The sequence below is a fragment of the Neopelma chrysocephalum genome, unplaced genomic scaffold (assembly GCF_003984885.1).
Source record: "Neopelma chrysocephalum unplaced genomic scaffold, ASM398488v2 Primary Assembly neopelma1_26, whole genome shotgun sequence".
Taxonomy (NCBI): Eukaryota; Metazoa; Chordata; class Aves; order Passeriformes; family Pipridae; genus Neopelma; species Neopelma chrysocephalum.
In genome coordinates, this window is record NW_020897695.1 from 29,966,187 (window position 1) to 29,985,311 (window position 19,125).

Below are 19,125 nucleotides of genomic sequence, written 5' to 3' on the forward strand. Positions count from 1 at the left end.
AAATTAACCTTAGTGACAGAATAGGCTATACAAGCTGAAAGCATTGTTAGCCAAAAAAGATTTGGGCTCCATCCCATAGCTCACAGCTGACACTCCTACCCCAACATCTGTCTTAAGGGTAGTGGGAAGGTATCTAGATGCCCTGGCATGAGTGGGAGGAAATTTTGGGCATGGCACACCAGTGCAGCTGCTGCAGGCTGTGCCCCGAGCAATCTCCCATGCAAGCCCCGGCACCGAGGTACTTTGAGTCAAGCTGCTTCTGACACTGCTTTATGGAGGCTGCCCAAGTAAGCAACTCATATGGCCTCACAGAAACTACTCCGGATTCAAGACAGAAAGCCATAAAGCCAGATTAAAAATTTCCAGAACCCCTCTTGTTACAGGATGCAAGTTCTACACGTCTCTATTTCATCAGCCCAGACATGTCCATTGGGAGGACATTCAGACACAGACAACAACAGTCAGACAAAGGGTAGACATGGAGCATAAGCACAGTCGAGACATATTACACCCACTGAAATAAATAGAGCATGTCTAAAGGCTTCTCCCAGCTGCATTCGGCGCTCACTCATGGCTGGGTCTTGGTTTAGACAAAGTCAGTGAAGTTTGCACAGATGGCAAACAACTGTGACTGCAGTCTCCACATCGCTGTCACGGCACTGGAGAGCCAAGCTCACAGAAGATGCTCTTCTTGCTACTGGCCAGGTAAGGGGTGTATGGATGGTGTGGAAGCTGTGGCACCAAGAGGGAACAGGTGGGGACAGCAACAACCCCAAGCCATCACCAACCTCTCCCTTTGGCCAGTGTCCTGGAGGAGTAGAGAGTCCAGCTCTTCCTGGCACAGACCTCAGCAACTCTCCTTTCTCCAAGGGCAGAAGGATTACTCCACACAGCTAACACTGAGTTAATGTGCCGTTAATGTGCCATTAATGATACTAAATCAGAGACACTGAGTTCTTAGAGAAGAATGGGACCACTGTAGAAGTATCAACTTCTCCATTTCTTTTTTTTTTTCAATTTAAAGCAGTATCTTCCTACCTAATCTTTTAGGTATGTGCTCTTGAAATTTTTGTAACAACCTAAAATACAAAAATGTTTTGTGGAAGTCAGTATGGGAAACAAACTTCATGAAGGTCAGGTTGAAATGCATATTAATCAATCTTACCCTCCTTTCTTGAAGCACACAGCTAGATTGTCATCCTATTTAAGCTACCCTGAGTTTAGCGTAAGTGAAGATATTTTCACTCAAGCTGGCTTCACAAATATCGAATTTCTTCTATGAGTTCAACAGCCAAGGATAAAACTTAAACATACTTGACTGATGATTATCCACAATTCGTTGTTAAAAAAACAAAGCCAAGTACATTTATTTGGGAGTTAAAAAAAAAAAAAACAAAACCAAAAAAACAAAACACCAACATCCTCCAGTGATTTCTGACCTGTTTCCAAAATCCATTAGTCAGGTACATCAAAGTCACTATCACCAGAGAAACTACACCCATTTTTGCATGCTGACAAAGAAACCAGAAGACTGTTACTATCTGTAAGGCTCTTATTAGTTCACTCAACCTCTGCCTTTATCATTTCCACCAGCTTTATTTGATCTGAATTTGCAGGACAGAAAGTCTTTACTTACAACCATAGGCAATGTATGACCTGGGCAACATCTCTGCAGCACAGACTGCAGAGAGGCAAAAGTTCAATAGGCCAAGGTTCATTTTTGTTTAGTTTTTTTGATTGTCCTTAAAAGTTAAGTAGAAGATTTTAAAGGTATCTGAGAACTCAGAAAATGATAACAGGGAAACAACACCTCACAGCTATCCTGTGATGTTTCAAGATTTTGCCTCAGAAAAAATAAATACTGAGATTACATACAGACTGTGTATGTTCTCCAACAGTCTTAAAATGCATCTTTTTTCCCATTTATTACTGGGATTTGTTATTACTTGCTATGGGACCATCTGTGAGAGTTATGAATTTTCAAAAGCAGAATGACAGAGAAATCTTTTAAATAAGGCAAGACAGACTAACACCACATGCTCTTTAGAAAAACATCCTCTGTCAGCATGGGTAACATATGCTTCTTGTACAAGACAAGCAATCCCATCTCACAGTTCTATCTTCCATTACCCTGCTTCTGTAATGTAAAGGCATTGTAGATCTTACCGCTGTACAAAAGATGCAGCTGCATTCCTGAAGAGTGGTCATCTTATCCAGGGAATATTCACAGAGACATAGCTTGCAAGTGAGTAGAGGCTCCAGAGCTAGCTCTCCAGCTTCTGACTCATCAGCTGTCATGGTGTGAGGACAAGCCTTCCCAGCAGACCCCATTCAGTCATTAATAGTCCACTCAGCCTGAAAAGAGAAATTGATAGCTGAAACATCACACAAGCCATGTAGTCACTTCTATAGGCCTGTGAATTTACATCTAAAACCCATAAAAGCACCACCACACCCAAATGTATTGCTTGACATCTTAGGGGTAGTCTCCCACTTCAGGCCACTCAAAATTTATAAAGGAGGTGACTGAGAGCCCACCTCCTCAAAAGACCTGAACTTGGCTGTGTTCTCAGAGAACATTCATCTTGCTGGCACAAAGCACTGCAGTCAGGCTGCTTAACATCAAGTTAAAGGAAAAACCAAACAAACACAAACCAAAACTCACACAGATGGGGGATTACCTATATTACATGCAACAGTATAGTGGTCAGAGCCCTCATCGAAGTCCTAGGAGCAGGGACATGATTTGGGAAAATAAATTGTTAACTTAAAAAAATAAACTGATTCATATGTACATAGATATATATCCTCTGCCTTTTCAAATGAGCTTCAGAGTCATTCCCCTCCGATCCCTATGGGATCCTTCAGTCTTCGTTGCACCCACGCAGTTCCAGTGGGTGTCTCTACTCACTCTCTGTTTCAGGTGATGGCTCAGGAGCTTCCCTGGGCAGTGCAAGACAAAAACAGATTCTCACTTTCCAGGCAAGCATTTCAAATATTCAGTCTGTAATGTAAGTGGTGGGTACCATGTACTCCATCTTCTCCATGAGTTGTCACTGAGATAGCAAGCTGAGAGTCTACTGCAAGATGGATAGTGAAAGCATCTAAACCCAGGAAAAGGTTTCAAATTGCATATCCTACTTCATACAAGGCTGAAGCTTAAATACAAATGAGTAAGAGTATTTCATGTGCAGTCCTCTTTTCTGCTTTGCCTTGATGATGCCAGACAATAGCTTTTGTGCATCCCACTCCCTGGCATCCAGCTAACCCATTTATTTCATAGGGTTCCTAGGCATCTAACTGAGGTTTGTGAACCAAGAACAAAGTGCATTAACACTTTGACAGGGAGATGCTCAGAATAGCCATGTTTTCACCACACGTCACAGCAGTGCTTGGGGAAGAAATTCCTATTCTTTGATGAGCAACAAATGGAAATATCATGCTCAGATGTAACATTTTATGGTCTAAGCATTTGAAAACACTGCATCACAATCATAAAAAATTTCAAGACCCTCATACCTTCACAGTAACGCTGAAAAAAGAATTAAAAAGAATATCCTCAAGCTTAAGCTGAAACAATGCAAAGCACATTTGCAGATTTTATTTGCCTCAACATAGTCAGTGGGATTCACTGCAGCATTTAAGGCACAGGAAAATCTATTCCTATCTCTAAGAAACTTGACCCAATTTTTAAAGACTTGCTTCTGAACACACTTAGGTGGTGATAAGATGACCTTCACACCTACTTGTTACAAGCAGAGACGTGGTGGTCAGCTGTACACAGCTGCTTGCAGCAGCACCAAGAGTGCATCTCCACTAAATCTAAAGAGCTACATCACGAATGGAGGTTGCCTGAACATGAAACCGATCAAGACCCATCCATGTGCCTGTCAGATTTGACATCTCACGAGATAAACAGGAGACTCAAGCCCTTTGGTCCACTTCTGCTGGCCTTCCCTGCAGTCCTGAGCGTCCTCGTGACAGGGCTGTCAGGTCACATTTGGCAGCATGTCCCTGCTGCCATTCTGTGGCTCCCAGAGCAGCCAGGCCAGCTGCAGATAGTCAGTGTGTATGTGACTTACTGACTTGCAGTACCTGCTGAATTCCTCCATAGAGGGAGAAATAATGAGGGTCATGGAGTTCAAGTGCTCAATGCACGTGGAACCCTTCCCCACAGTTTCCACTTCATAATCTGATGCACAGCCGAGCCCCATCCCCAGACCTGTCCCCTAAGCTTCATGACCTGCGCTCCCACAATCTGCAGGAACACACTTTCCTTTCAAATGCTGTGCAACCACAGCAAATCTGGGTCAGAGCACACTTACTCCTTTCTAATTTTTTTCTCTTTGAAGTTTTTTAGCCTAGTCAGTCAGAGAAGCCACCAGATTTGTACCTTGGGATGTCTTTGTTGTAAGCACCCAGTTTCAAGAGATACAAGAGTCATAGCCAAGATTCTGGCAACCAAATTCCTGATCACAAATCCAAAGCAAACTCTCCATTTTATGGCTTCCTATCACTAGTTCAAAAATATGCCAGTCCCACATTATTGTTGGTGCAGTCCTGGGACCTGCTACCATGATGCCCCCCACAATTTTTCCATACAGCTGCAGAGCTGGAGCTCCAGCACCGGCAAAAACCTTGGAAGGAAGCCTCCCTCTGAGTCAGGAATTACAATACTCCTCTGTAATTACTGCAAGGGAGTGGGGGGGAACACTGAGTCACTGGAAACACTATGGCAGATCAAGAACTACCTGTTATTTAAAACTATGTGCTAGACATTATCTCAGTATTTAGGGGAATTTTAACATTTTTACTCAGGTTGCTTTTCAACATCAGCTGCATCTGTACAGGGAGCTACTCATCGTCACCCTGCACAGATCTGAAGTTTCTTCATTTACACGGTAAAAGGTAACAATGTTAAAAGAAGGGATTCACAAAAGGACAGGTAGGAGTATTTCAGGATGTGGGAACAGATAGAAAATGGATACAGCTCTTTCCCAAGTCAGTGTTCTTTTTATAACCAAAAGGGTTATGACCCTGCATGCAGGCAGCATTAAGGCAGCCGTAGGAAGATTCAGGTGTATGACTGAGGTTTAAGGCTGGGGGCTAATTTTAGATGGCCTAAATCCAGGACTCAGTGCAACAGCAACAGTGACAGTGAAGAGCAGGTTCCTGACACACCACTCTGCCCTGATAGCAACCACATGCCACAGTATGATGGCTGTAGGGACTCATTATGACATCCCATTGTCATTATGATAATGCTTGTTTCTGAAGACTGTAGGTTAAATTCAGTTTTGCTCCCTTTCCCTCCACACACTTATCTTTCCCAGGATTCCAGAACAGAGCTGAGATTCTCCTTAAAACAGGCAGAGCACCCCATAGAAATCTTCAGCAGACAATACCAAGCAAACCTGGCAGACCAGAGGATCCAGTCCCCAGACAGGCCAGGCTCACCTCACCGCAGCCTCAATAACCTCATTGGAGTTCATCAAACAGAGCAAACAGAATCAGAGGCAAGGTGACAGCTCCGTGTCCTGTCTGCTCAGCCCCTGAAGGAGAAGCACCACGGCTATTAGGAACAAAACTCCCTCCGTACTCCCTGGGAGGCCAGCTTGTCCACAAGCAGTTCTCTGGATCAGGTTGGCACAGGCAAAGCCATCCTGTTAGCACTGAGAGCCTGCCTGTCCAAGGGGGAGCAGATGTATGGCCTTCTTAGCCTATTCCTTTTCCCAAGGCAACCCAACCCACTGGTCTCTGTGTCTGCCCAGCAGAGTTGAGACTTCTGCTACTGCTGCCAATGGACACATGCAGGGAGAAGAGTTAAGGGTTATGGAGAAGGGTAGCCCTATCCAACAGCATCTGGGCTCTGAAATCAGATCTGCATAGGAGGTTCATTCTCATTATCAGATCACAGTGGAAAAAATGGGGAGAGAAAGATACAGGTCTTCCTCCAGTTCTCACCCTCTACTCCTTCTCCTGCTCTTTACCAGCACTTCAAGATGATTGTCCTCTCCGAAGCTCTCAAACTATCTCCTCAACTTTACCAGCCTGGCAGAACTCACTTTTCCATGTGCTGCAGAGAAGCCATGAAGTTCTACCTCAGTTGCTCTGAACTTTTATGGCTTTCACTTTGCTATGCTTAGTCCCACAGACTGTCATTAGTTAATTATACATCCATCAGTTCTCTTTACAGTGAATTAAAATTCCTATTGTAATTACAAGTAAGTTGCCAATAGGCTAGGCTGAAAAAAAAACATCTTCGATGTACGTGTTGTGCAGGGGAAGAGGGAGTCACTGAAGAATGAGTTGGGAACAAAGAGAAAAAGACCATTCCATATTTGGTTAGATCAATAAAAGTGGCCTGAAATAAAAGTAAATGGGAAGTCTCTGAAAAACAATGGATCCTCATATATATAAAATACATTTTTAAGCACTAAAATCTTCCCTTTCATGCTTACAAACACAAATGACCCACTTAGGTTAGCATCCCAAGCAAAGGAAGAAATGTGTCACTGCAACTGTAATGCAGTCCCTAATCGATCACAAAAACTTCCCCTGTACAGCAACACGGGCTCCACGAGATGTTGTGGAATATGGATAAACACATTTCAAGGACATTCTAACGCAGAGAATCCTGCATCAGCATAAATCAGTGGCAAGGAAGGGTCAAACGTACTTCAGTGTGCGTAAACACTCAGGACCTTTAAAGATCCACTTTTTTAACATACTTCTATCAGTCATGTACATGCACACAAACACAAATCATGCTCCTTTATTCATTGCACAGGATTTCCAGGAAACCGGACATCTTTCCTCAAATTGTATGTTACCTGTCTCATAAGAGGACTCATACTTCCCTGGCTCTGACGTTAACGGTATTGATGCCACAGGATAAGGCAGGACCAGAAAGTCTGAGTAAATGTGAGCGAGCTATGTGGGGTCAGCCCTAGGAGGATGTAAACTGCACAGTCATCAGGACCACAGTTTGCCAAGCACTCAGGCCTGTCAACATTTCCTTTTCATTTGTCTGCCTGTGGACACTTTTGCTTTGTCTATGGGACGTGACAAAGCTTTGTGCTTTCACATAGCACTGAAACGTCTCAACACTACCTGTAAGCAAGAAAACATTAGAGTGTGCTCAAACGGCTGAGAAGGATAAGTACAAGCAGAAACATTAACACAAAAGCAGTGGAGATTTTGAATGAAATATGAAAAACAGAACAAGAGCCCTGGAAGAAGGAATACAGAACTTATATGCCTTCAGGGCCTCCTGACACCACAGTGTCTGATGTCTAGCCTTGAAAATTACTTCCTAACAGCAAATATTTGCTGTGCCTGCTTCTAGACAGGTACCCTTTGAAATCCTGGCATTGGTGTCCTGAGTGGAAACTACTGACCCCCCTGAAATGGGGGTGAAAGAGTAGCTGGGTGGGTGTCTGGCAGACAGCCAAGGTCAAGCCACCATAGCTCCATTGAGGTGTCAAAAATCAATGCAACCTGGGGCTGAAACTTTCCCTGTAAGCATGAATTGTACGGTAACATCCTTGTTGCAGTCACGTGAGTCTGCCCAGCTGCCTCAAACCAAGACTACTACCAAAATACAGAAGTTACTCTGTATTTGGGATAGAGCAAACAAGCCAGGCAGTCTCATGAGCTGCAACATCAGAAGGACATTGTCCATGTGCCCACAATACTCACTGTATTTAGCTAAAAAATGTGTCTGAATGTGACTTTTACTATTTGGAAACATCACATAGAATCATTAAAGCCTTCTGCACTGAAGCTGAAGGAAAATGAATGGATTTTGTTCAGTACCATAAGTCATCCTTTCGTTTTTCATCTGCTGCATCCAATTGCAATAACAGAGCTCTTGGAGAAGCTACTTGAAGTCTTGTGTTTACAAACAATTCTGTTGAAGTTAGTCAAGCTGTATGTTTTTAGCTACAATCAGAGTTTAAAGGAAGCCAAGAAAGCTACAAATATGAGGCACATTGTTCCAGGAAACGTTAATGAAACAAAAGTGGTCCTTTATGTGTTTTCCCCGTGGGCTGGCACGTGCCTGAGTCTGTCCTGTGGGCAGGGTGAGACCTGACAGGTCCCTCTGCCCCAGTATACCCTAGGCTTGCCATAAACCAGCACCCAGGCATGTGGACTTGCATACATATGGTGGGATTGTAAAGAGGTCTAAAGACACATGTGGGTCTAACACGCAGCACAGCACTTCTCCATTTTACAAAAAACATTTTAGTATCAAAACAAACTCACAGCACCTGTGCTACACTCCTATTTAGTGTACTGGCTATTACTGAACTTTCTTGAAGAATCATTTGCAAGCACTGCAAATAATTCTTTCTCATGCCCTAGAGATTTTTCAAGTACTCCACCCATTGTGAAATTACTTCAGTGCCCTACAAAAACCTGGTTTGCCATTGTTCAACTCAGGATTCTGTTGTTTCCTGTAACTAAGGTTCCCTCCTCAAAAAATAAAATAGAAAAAAAAACTACCTGAAAAATATGAGTTTTAAAAACCAATGCTAAAAATCAGACCCTTGGAGAAAAAGAGCAATTATAGAAAGATTTAAAATTATAACAGAGTGGAATTAAGATAATGGGGTCATATCACAAGAAATACACAGAGCTATGAAATTAGGACATGTGAAGGCAGCTGTCAGAAACTCACATTTCTATTGATTTCAACAAAACCCTATCAATACCAGTTTTGGTTACAAGTCCTTAGCTGTCCCAACTCTCTCAAGATAATGTTATTCAAAATTCACTTCTAAGACAGCTTTTTTAAACTCAGCAGATCTGTACAAAGAATTACTCTGAATCAGGTGCGTTAGTACTTCTGTGGCCTAACAGACAGACCACTAAATCACAGTGCATTAATTAAACTTTATGATATGCACTGCCTACACAGTTACCTCTCTAGTCCACATAGCATTACTTATCAGGCAGTGATTCAGTAGGCTGTAAATACGATTAAAGCTCCAATTTCTGAAAGCCTTCATCTTCAAGAAAGACGTTTAATCATATGTTTAAGTGCTCCTCTGTGCCAAAGCCTGAATGTTCTGCTTTATTGCAGTGAGATTATTAACAAGTTAAACAAGTACTTGGATTTTCTGAAATCATGGTCTCAAAAAAACCAGCCAGATCCACAAATAGAAGGTTTCATTTTAAATACATTTTTAATATATTCAGAATTACTGTATTACATCTGTGCCTTAATACAGCAAGCACTTGATTACATGCATGTACAAGGAAAACCCATTTCTGGATTACCATAATATGCTACCAAGCTGAAGCATTAGAGAGAATGAAAGTATTTCAATATCTGTTCTCTTTGAGCAGGGCTTAAGAAAAGTCAGATGTATAATATTTCATGACAGACTTCTGCACTGTAAAATTTTTATTGCCAGTAAACTTGTTCACAGAACAAGCAGCCTAAGTAAATGTGCTCTCTGGTACACGAGAACACACCGAAGGCAATTTCTCTCACTTGTTTCCATTGGAATGCCTGGACAAAAAAAAATAAACCTTGAGCTGCTGTTCAAGAATGCGTAGCTATATGGAGTATTTTCATATCATGCTAGCAACCAAAAAATAAATAAATCAAATGCTTTTAAAATAACGTAGTGAGTGGGAAGCCTCTTGCACACAAAAAAAATATTAAGGGACAGACTATGGTAATTAAGTATATCATCCAGCTTCCTGCTAGGAATTTTTATACCAGCACTTCAGGATACTTAAAATACACATTGAAGAGCTTCCCAAATCTCACATGCACCCAGTAATTTCAAAACATTCTAGTAAATCAGAATGTCATTAGGGCACATACGTATCAGTCTCCACAAGTCTTTGAGAGTACAGTTGTCAGGTAACATCTCTACTGTACTGTAATTCTGTGAGGTATGAATAACTTTAAGATTTTAGAACACCAGTTCTTCCCAGTAGCTTCTAGGGATCCTACATCAATACGTCCTCAGGGAGGTTTGTTTTGGGGTTTTTTTATTTTGTTTTGTTGTTGGGTTTTTGGGGTTTTTTTTTGCAAGAAGACTATGGATATTAATTGAATATAACAAACCACTTTTTTTCTTCCCAAAAGAGATGTGACTCTGCAATTGCGGGAATCCTTCATGTATTTCCTTGCACCACTGCTTTAGAATAAGTGGGGGGGGGGGGGAAGTGGGATTTTCCCCCTTCCATTCCTAAAAAACTGGGGAGTCCAAGAAAATGGAATCTAATAGCTAATGGTGAAATAAATGTTATTCCAAGCTGAAAGGCAGTTAGGAAAAGCACTTTCTGATCACTTAAAGAAGAAAATATATAAACTGAAAAAGAAAAATGCAACCTGTTACTAAAGTGAAGTGCATGATCCAAACAGGGTCTTCAACTCTTTTCAGTACTGACAGAAGCCACACAATGACAATATTCATTGAATCCATGAGAATGGGAATAAGCCCTTCTGCATGTGATGTGGTGAGACTATCGTATCACAGAAGCCACCACCTTCACTCAGTTCTGTGCTTGAATCAGGACATATCAAAGTTCAGGATACAGCTCTATCAACACTGACAGGTTGGAAAGCTACAGCTTCTTGAACCAGATCTACTGGATATGAATCCTGGGCAGGCCTGTGGGAAGTCTTGGAGTGACCCAGATGTATCAAACTTACTATGCCTGAGCAGTGTGATGGTGCCAGCCAGGCTATGGTGACACATCTAATCCCACAGGGGGTCAATAGCAGGATTCTTCTGAGGTTTTATGTTCACCCTGGTCACAGTGCTAAGCAAAGATGATCAGGACAAAATTCAATGCAACAGACTTAAATGTTTTGGCATTAAACATTTCCAAATATTTCCAAAACACATTCAAACAACAGAATTTTACCGAGTGGAATTCTAAGTATCGGTTACCAAGTCTAAGATTAGACTCTAAAGATTTTCTAAGTAACATCCCCCATTCTTAAGGTCACTATACAACATTTCACAATGCTAAGCTACAAGGAATTTCCACCCAAACTAGTTTGGTGCACTTTAATTTTAACATCCTGTTGACAAGATTACCACTATTAAATAAAAGCACGTTCTTCTAAACATTATTGACAAAATGATAGATCTTCCTTTCTGATCACATGAAGGCATTTGGTAACTGTAGTATTTACTAAGTAACAGGAATTGAGCTTTTGGGAGGTCAAATGGGTTGATCATTTGGCTAGCTGTCCGTGCTGAAACAGGAATAGGAAGTCAGATGTAACAATTTGCCTTTGACACAGAAAAAATGTTTATTTTTGTTAATCGGATAACAAAACCTTGGGATATGCTAAATCCTTGAGCTGGAATGTTTACAGTTTAGATAGGGTGTGTTCAGAAGATATTTGTGACATTGGCCTGTTCTAACATCAAGGATTTTTAGAAGATATTTGTAAACAGACATTGTTAAAGTGAAAGCAATGCAACTTAATTTGACAGAGGGACCAGCTTTATCTGAGTGTTCATAGTGTGCACTCTTCTTCTAACAAGAAACTAATTGGGCTCTCAGGGTCCCCTGTCTGGAGACAGCCAAAGCTATGCCTGGAGCAAGAAGAGTCCTGACTGCAAGGCAAGCAGGTCAGGGCAAATGGAGACATGACACAAAGCCAGGCCTCAAAAGGGACGGCAAAAACTTCTTATGGCCAAAAAAAGCATGCAGAGTTTGCCAGAAGCCAAGGAACAACTCAGCTGACTGAAACAATGAAACTGATCCTTCACTGAATTCTGCAAAATGTACTGAAAGACATCTATCAAAAAAATTATTGTGTATTTATTTTTATCAGAAGTGCTCTGAGAAATGTTTTTTTCAGTACTTGCAATGAGATGATACTTTCAACATCTTTGCCATTTCATTTTGTCAGGCCACAAAAACTGCAAACTTGCAAGAATATGGTCCTACGGTTTCTGTTCACTACAAGCATTGAAAAGAATTTTCACGCTACTTTAGACTGACATCGACAGAAGTCACAGAATAAGTTAATTTTCCTATTATAGCAATTTCTGTGTGACTGCTCAGAGAACAAAACTAATACATATAATGTTTTAATTTGCCCTTATCTAATCTTACAGTCAAATATGCTGCTCATTATTATAGAATAAATATGCTACTCAAGGAAACCAAGATAAAACATTTAAAACATTGAAAACTGCCCTTGGTTCAAATACATCTCAATGACTTAGAAAGCTGGTGGAACACACTACCCAGAGATAACTTTCAAGTCTTAGATACAAGGACATTCAGTAAATCAAAGACTGAGAGTCAAATCTCATTATTCGACCTTGGGGAAGGCAATCACTAATATAAACATTTGCCATTAAGAAAACAACATGAATAGCTACTGACTATACTGAAATTTTTAAAGAAACAATACAGTCATCAAGAAACAATAGTAGAAGTTTGGATCCAGACATGAGGCTGTTTTGAAACTAAACATATGCATTCACTGAAGTAACTACTACTACTGCTTTTCACAACTGGTAATTAAACCAATCAGAGTGTACACCTAAACCACTCCTATGCCAGTGCCTGAATGAGCCCTACGAGAGTCAACTGGAGATGTGGAAAGGACAGAGCACCGAACACACGTCATCTCTTGCTTGATCTGCAGAGGTGAAAAAGAGAAGTAAACTCCAGTGTGAGTGAGCCCCATGCACCCACCTCATCAATCAGGATGTGAATTCGGGGCGCTTCTGACCTCTGATACATGCTCCTGAACATACAGGCCTCACATACAGGCTACTGAATAGAAGTCACAAACTATGCTGGAATAACAATAATAGCTTCAACTAAAATTAGTCTTACACTCTTGACTATAGCAGCCATGTATTTTTAAAACAACTGCATATTCCCACTTTTATAAATAAACATTTATAACAGAGCATGATTTATTTTGCTCTGAATTTTATTAACTGTATAAGACAAATAATACTTTTTTTGAACTTGAGTAAAAAAGCTTGCAGCAGTTTGGCTGATGACCCTGTCTATCACACAACACAATGTTGTCCCACTGCTGGCCTGCCCTCTCCCACCTGATTTTCCACATCTACATTCTATTTCTGCGTTTCAGGCTTTAAGCATTCAAAGGAAGATTTTTGTCTGTACCGTGTCAAGCACAGGGAACGCAGTTAGTTTCTCACGGTCTCAATGCAGCTACTTAGAAATCCAGATATTAGTACAAGACATATAATAAACCAAAAGTGTCCATCAAATGCAGTTAGAGGTTTGCATTTATCATTCCTTCACTTCAATTCCAAATGTCAACCTTCTTTACAGAAACAATTACAATGGAGAACAGCAACCTGTAAACATGCAATTTAAGCCTCAAGTGCTTACCTCAGTATCTGGTAACAACTGGCTAGTGTCTACATGATCTTAGCCATGAAGTTGAAGCCGTGCCAATGAGAGTGTTCCCAATGGCTTCAATGGACCTGCTTATGTGTGCAAACATAAGCAACTAGGAGAAGTTGAAAGAAGTTGACCTATCTCCCAAACCCTCAGAAAAATGAGTATGTGGAACAGAGCACTGAAAGAACTCATAGACTTATTACATTACAGGATGACGATCTTACAGAAACCTTTCCAAAACCACCTTTCTGCTAGCTGGTCTTTTAATTATAACCAGGACAACCAATGCTCTCCAGTAGGCATTTTCTTCTCGTTGTTGGAGAACTAGGAAAAAGGGAAAGAATTCTTGACTTTTTCTCAACTTCTCTCCCCACAAGTTCATGTTCCCTTCATTTGCTGTTCCATCCTCCCAAAATGTGGAAAGCTAAGTCAACAAGGGGGTTGAAATTGGTCAAGCCATGCACACTGCTTGGATATTTGCAATAAAAACATAACCAATCCAAAAAATACATGTCCTTAAAGTAGTATGGGCTAAATTATATATATATGTGGCTTCTACTTCGCTCCAGGCAAATGGCATGATTGCTTTTCCCACAAATCCTCTCTGGAGACTGTGATGAAGAATCCTCACCATTCAACCCATCAGTGCAACTGTGAAGAGATCAGGAAGGTGCAAGACTGCATCTTCTCCATTGTGCAAAACTTCAGTAAGCAAGGTATTGCTGGCCCCATGGATGCTGTCTTAGACTCTAGAATGGGTAAACCTCACAGGGAGGGGTGCCAGGATCAGTGGTTAGCAGAGCGCCTGCTGTTGTGAAAAATCTTCCAGCAAGTGCAATGGTAAATAACCCCCATTTTCCTCAAAGACTGTGTCTTTGTAACCTTTTTTTTTTTTGAAAAGGGGAAGACCAGCTTGTTTTGCTTCATTGTCTCCCCACCCTCCATCAGAATGTTTTAAAAAGTCAGCCTGCTTGTCACCGCTTCTACTTAATTCTGGAATTTTCTTTGCATGCAAATGATTAGCCTGTGTACTAGATGTTATGGAATGTGTTTTTCCTTCTATGTACATAGGGGTTTAGAGCATGCAATTTTGAATTATTTTAAACTAGAAGAGATTTACATTAGATATTGGGAAAAAATTCTTTACTCAGAGGGCAGTGAGGCACTGGAACAGGTTGCCCAGAAAAGTTGTGAATGTCCCTTCCCCGGGAGTGTTCAGGGCCAGGCTGGATGGGGCTTTGAGCAACCTGGTCTAGTAGAAGGTATCCCTGCCCATGGCAGGGACGTTGGAACTAGATGGTCTTTAAGGTCCCTTCCAACCCAGGCCATTCCATAATTCTATGATCTTGTCTCTCCTTGCAACAAAAAGCATATATAATAATTCCCCATGATGGCTGTGTCTACAACAAGATCTAATACACAGGAAGAAACTCCACACAGGGGATTTTCTTCTAGTGTGCATGAACCCCCACACACAAGCTTGACTTTTCCACAGTGCTGGCTATAGTTTTCATGAACAGCATATCTTGACTTCGCAGTCTTCACTGATAACATATCCAGACCAGCACCAAAAAATACACCTTATCAAGTCCCAATTCTGTAAGTCCTACTCTGACTCGCCCAGTTGCCCTTATTTATGATCTTTGAAGTCTGTCAGACAGGTACAGAATTTCTTATTAGGTTTTATATAAATATAAATTAAACAAACAGTACTTTGACTACAACACGGTTGGGACTGTCTTAGTTCAGAGAGGTTATCCATTCTGCAGCAAAAGCCAGATTCACATGTCCCAAATCACTGTGTCTGGTGTTCGCTAGCTTTGGGACTCCAGAGATGTTGATTCACTCAGAAACACAAGGCACAAGGATGCTCATAAGTTCCACAGTTAGTTAGGGCAAACTCCACCAAAGCAGAAATTGTACTTGTAGGAACCAAGGACATTCAAAGAATCAGGTAGACTGATGAGATTAATAATCATGAACTCCGGGTTTCCCCTTGAAGACTGAGCAGATTCCCCTAAAAGTACAGTAAAAAGCCACCCACATCTTGGGCAACTCATGACATTTTTTCATTATTATAATAGAATAAAAGGAACAAAAAATGAGGAACACATATATCATTGTGTACATGTATCAGCACATACAAAGAGATCTAGAAAACTCCAACAAGAAAATATTTTTTGTATAGCTATATTTTTCAATTGAAAGTGTGCTTGCAATGCGGTTAGTCTAGTCATGTTCTCAAACCTAGAAATTTCTCCTTGGCACCTCTGTTCCTCCTTGGAAGACTAGGAGTTGGAAAAGTCCTACTGCAGCAAGAAGGGAAGGACGAGGTCCTTTGCAATTTGAGATACCATCTCTTTCTTTTTTTTTCTTTGAGTGTTTTAGTATCTGCTAGCAGTGATCTACTTTGTGAATGTAATGCCCATTCAGTTCCCACTGAGCTGAAATCATTTAAAAGAGGCAAAGTAAAAGATTACTGAACACTATTTTCTTACTGATCAGCACAAAGTTATTTGGCACAAGCATTCCTGTAAATGTTTGTCCACGACTGGGTAAATTTGCAGTGTACGATGGCCCTCAACCCGTGCTTCTGTCGAGTGAGAAGGCTCATAGTCTAGCATTGGAGCTCAGCTGTGCTTCAGCAGAAATACAAAATGCTAGAGGCTTAGCTTAGTATCGTTGCTATCTTTCCCTTTGGATCTGTTCTTTTTTGTTTTGTTCAATGTTTCTCTTTGCAAACAAAAAGAAGATTAATTTTAAGATGGAATGAATGTAAGGTTATTCCTGGCTGTTGGGTAACCAGGAGAATTTGTGAAGTGCATTACACAGGGCTGCACTTCGGCATGGAGAAGCCAGAAGGAGAGGAGGGAACTGTAATCACCTTCAGGGGAGCATCCAGAAGAAGAGCTCACGTCCAGAACCACTTTCAGCCTCATGAAGCTGAAGGCAATGTCTGCTTTAGGATACGCAAGGAGGTCCAGTGGACTCGGTTCACAGAACACTGACAGCCTGCCACAGTATTTTGTTCACATGTGCCTGTGATATCCATGAGCCCAGAGCTGTAATTATGGTCTCAGATATCACAGTACTACTAACCTAGGAGATATTTATGGATCTGGAATATACAATCTTTAGGCACTGTGTAGTTTCAGACACATTCAAGAAAACTCCCCTCTCAAGAAGAGGGACAGCAAGTCTATAATAGCTCTTTTGAGCTATATCAAAGCAATACACTCCACTGGGTCTCACCACTAAAAGTCACTGAAAGGTCCGGACGTGGTAAACTGCAGGCACAGGGCTCAGACTGACACCATAGATATTATCAGAGGCATACTAGTGAACTGCAAACTGGGTTAAGCAGTAGCAATGCTTGTTTCCCTATGAAGTGACTTGCTGCTTCTCATAGTTGTATTTTAAACTTACAATGATAATAAGGACAAGTACATATTTTCCTTCTCCACCACGAGGGAAAGGCCAGACAACCACTTCCACACTGTTCTTTTATTTCTACAAAGCTTATGAAGCATTTAGAGAATATAGTGTAATCCAAGAACCTAGCTAGAGAGGAACAACTCAATATTGTTTGCTATTTATATTACTAATTTTGCCCCGAAGTATAATCACAAAATCACCAAAATGTCACCATCTGCGTGAAAGAAGCCCATGACCAGAAGTGAGGTGCTTGCAGAATATACTTCATTGTGGCAAACAGAAACTATACCAGGTTGACAAATGCTATTCCCACATGAAGCCTAGGGAGGTTTCTGTGTCGTTGTATGAGCAGACAGGACTTTGTGTTAAATATCCCCATCAGACAGTAAGATGCATTGGAGAAAAGGAATCCAATTCTCATCATACTGGCTTGGCTCTGGAATAGCTCTGGTTTATTTTGAAAGAATACCTTCCACTTTACCACAGTTTTAGACACTCTGCAAACACACACTTCGCAATCCTTAATCTAAAGCATTACTTCCAGCAGCATAACTGCAGCCATCCCCTTATCAATGTGCTGTATTTTCTCCAACATAGCTTATGTTCATTGAGGGAAGGGTTTCAACTGCTTTCATGCTATGGCAACAAGCCAGACACCCACTCACATTCAGGCACAGACAAGTCCTATACAGGACAAGAATCAGGACAATATATTTGTTTTGAAAAATATTTAAGGACAGGGTTTTGAAATTTCTGCTTCCACAAATATTGGAATCCCAAATCCAGTGCCTGCCCTTAACTGAGACCACTTGCCCTTCAGGCTGAGGGTAGCCAAACATATCATGTTGCTTTGCCTGCTCACAGTCAGTTGGAAAGCTGCATGGGGTATTTCAGTCATGGACTGTCTCTCTGCTAAAATTTACTTCTTAAAAGCATTCGGTGTCTATTTACCAAGAGGATGGGAAGTCACCCTGCAGTGCTTCCTTAACTATAGTAATTCTAAATATTTTACAACTTACAGTGCTCTGTGAAGGAAGATATTTGATATTGCTCTATACATTTAGGAAGCAGAGTGCTTTGTATTAGAGAAAACACAGAGCTTTATAATAAACTAGGCTGAAACACCTTCATTACCAAAGCAACTTTTCATTGAGAAAGTCTTATGATGAGAAAGCATTGGAAATATACAGTAAATGCAATTGGTTATCTTTAGTGTAAAAAAGAATTTAAAAATGCAAACTAGAAAACAAAAGTATTGTATATTTTATATGTGCTTACTTAAACCAAATAGCTCTAAACCCTGAGTAGATTAGAAGTGTACGTTAACACACATTAGAAGTGTATGTTAACACTTACAATACAGACCAACATATTTTTTCCTCCCTGATACCAGCTGTATGAGACTGTGGCAGAAGAAATGCCTTTAGACCAGGAGGAAACCTCTGTGTTTTAAACTCAGGCTTCCTCCAGGTTAATCAGGTATTTTTTCAGTATGAAATGAGTTCTTGTATTTAAACTAAAACATACTGACAATATGCCATTTTAGCAATTGCCTTCCACAAGATATGTCCTAATACTGTAGCATTTTCAAACACTCCATACAGATATTTCTTTAAAAGTTACACTGACAAAAGTAATTTCAGCCTTTTGGGGAATACTTGATGTCTGTTTATTTTCTGTGCCTTTAATAGTCACAACTCCAGGATTTCCTTTTGCCTTAGCTCTAGGCACCACATAGTCTGATTTTAGACAAATCACAAATAACATTTATTTTAGCTGTTTAATCATTCTAGTCCTTACTCCTTTTTCTTTTTTTAATGCCTTTTCTACCTTCTTCCATTAGAAGCAAATGCTGGCCTTCTGTTCTTTTAGAGTATCCTTTGCTTTTAAGGAAAAAATAGACAGAAAGCTGTATTCCAACATACCTTGAAAGGAGAGTAGCATTCACTGCTAGCTGTGTGACTTTTCAGTAGCTGCACTCAGGCTCCAGCGTTCCCAAGAACGACGGTGTCACAAATCCCTGAAGCTTGCAATCAGGAGCAGAGGCAGATTGCTCTCACACGCCCTTCCTCTTCTCTGGGTATCTGGCAGCTGTATACTTTTTAGGACTGCAGCAGGACTTGTCTCTCAGCCCCTTTGCCACTCTGATAAATCATCTCCTCCCTGCTATTAGAGCATGCTGCCATTATATCTTAAAAGCAAGTCACAGCTTGTATGCAGTAGCTGTGGGAAAGCTGCATTTATTTATACAGGAAGCTTGAGTACAGCACTTCCTACTTCCCATCCGAGACTCAATTCAACTGCAGGTGA

The 19,125-nt window shown here is 40.9% G+C and overlaps 1 protein-coding gene across 6 annotated transcripts in view; it reads right to left on the reverse strand.

The window, feature by feature from the left end:
• Nucleotides 1–19,125, reverse strand: part of RNF144B (ring finger protein 144B) — a 92,037-nt gene that overhangs the window by 26,685 nt on the left and 46,227 nt on the right. For 3 of the 6 annotated variants that reach the window (XM_027676052.1, XM_027676050.1, XM_027676053.1), the window contains one exon: nucleotides 2,167–2,355. The exons of 1 other annotated variant lie outside the window; for it this stretch is intronic. In XM_027676052.1, the coding sequence (XP_027531853.1) occupies nucleotides 2,167–2,331 (165 nt within the window). In that variant the 5' untranslated portion in view covers nucleotides 2,332–2,355. Of the gene's footprint in view, nucleotides 1–2,166; nucleotides 2,356–18,740; nucleotides 19,054–19,125 lie in introns of those variants that run through there. 2 more of the 6 variants (XM_027676051.1, XM_027676054.1) reach the window with 2 other exon arrangements.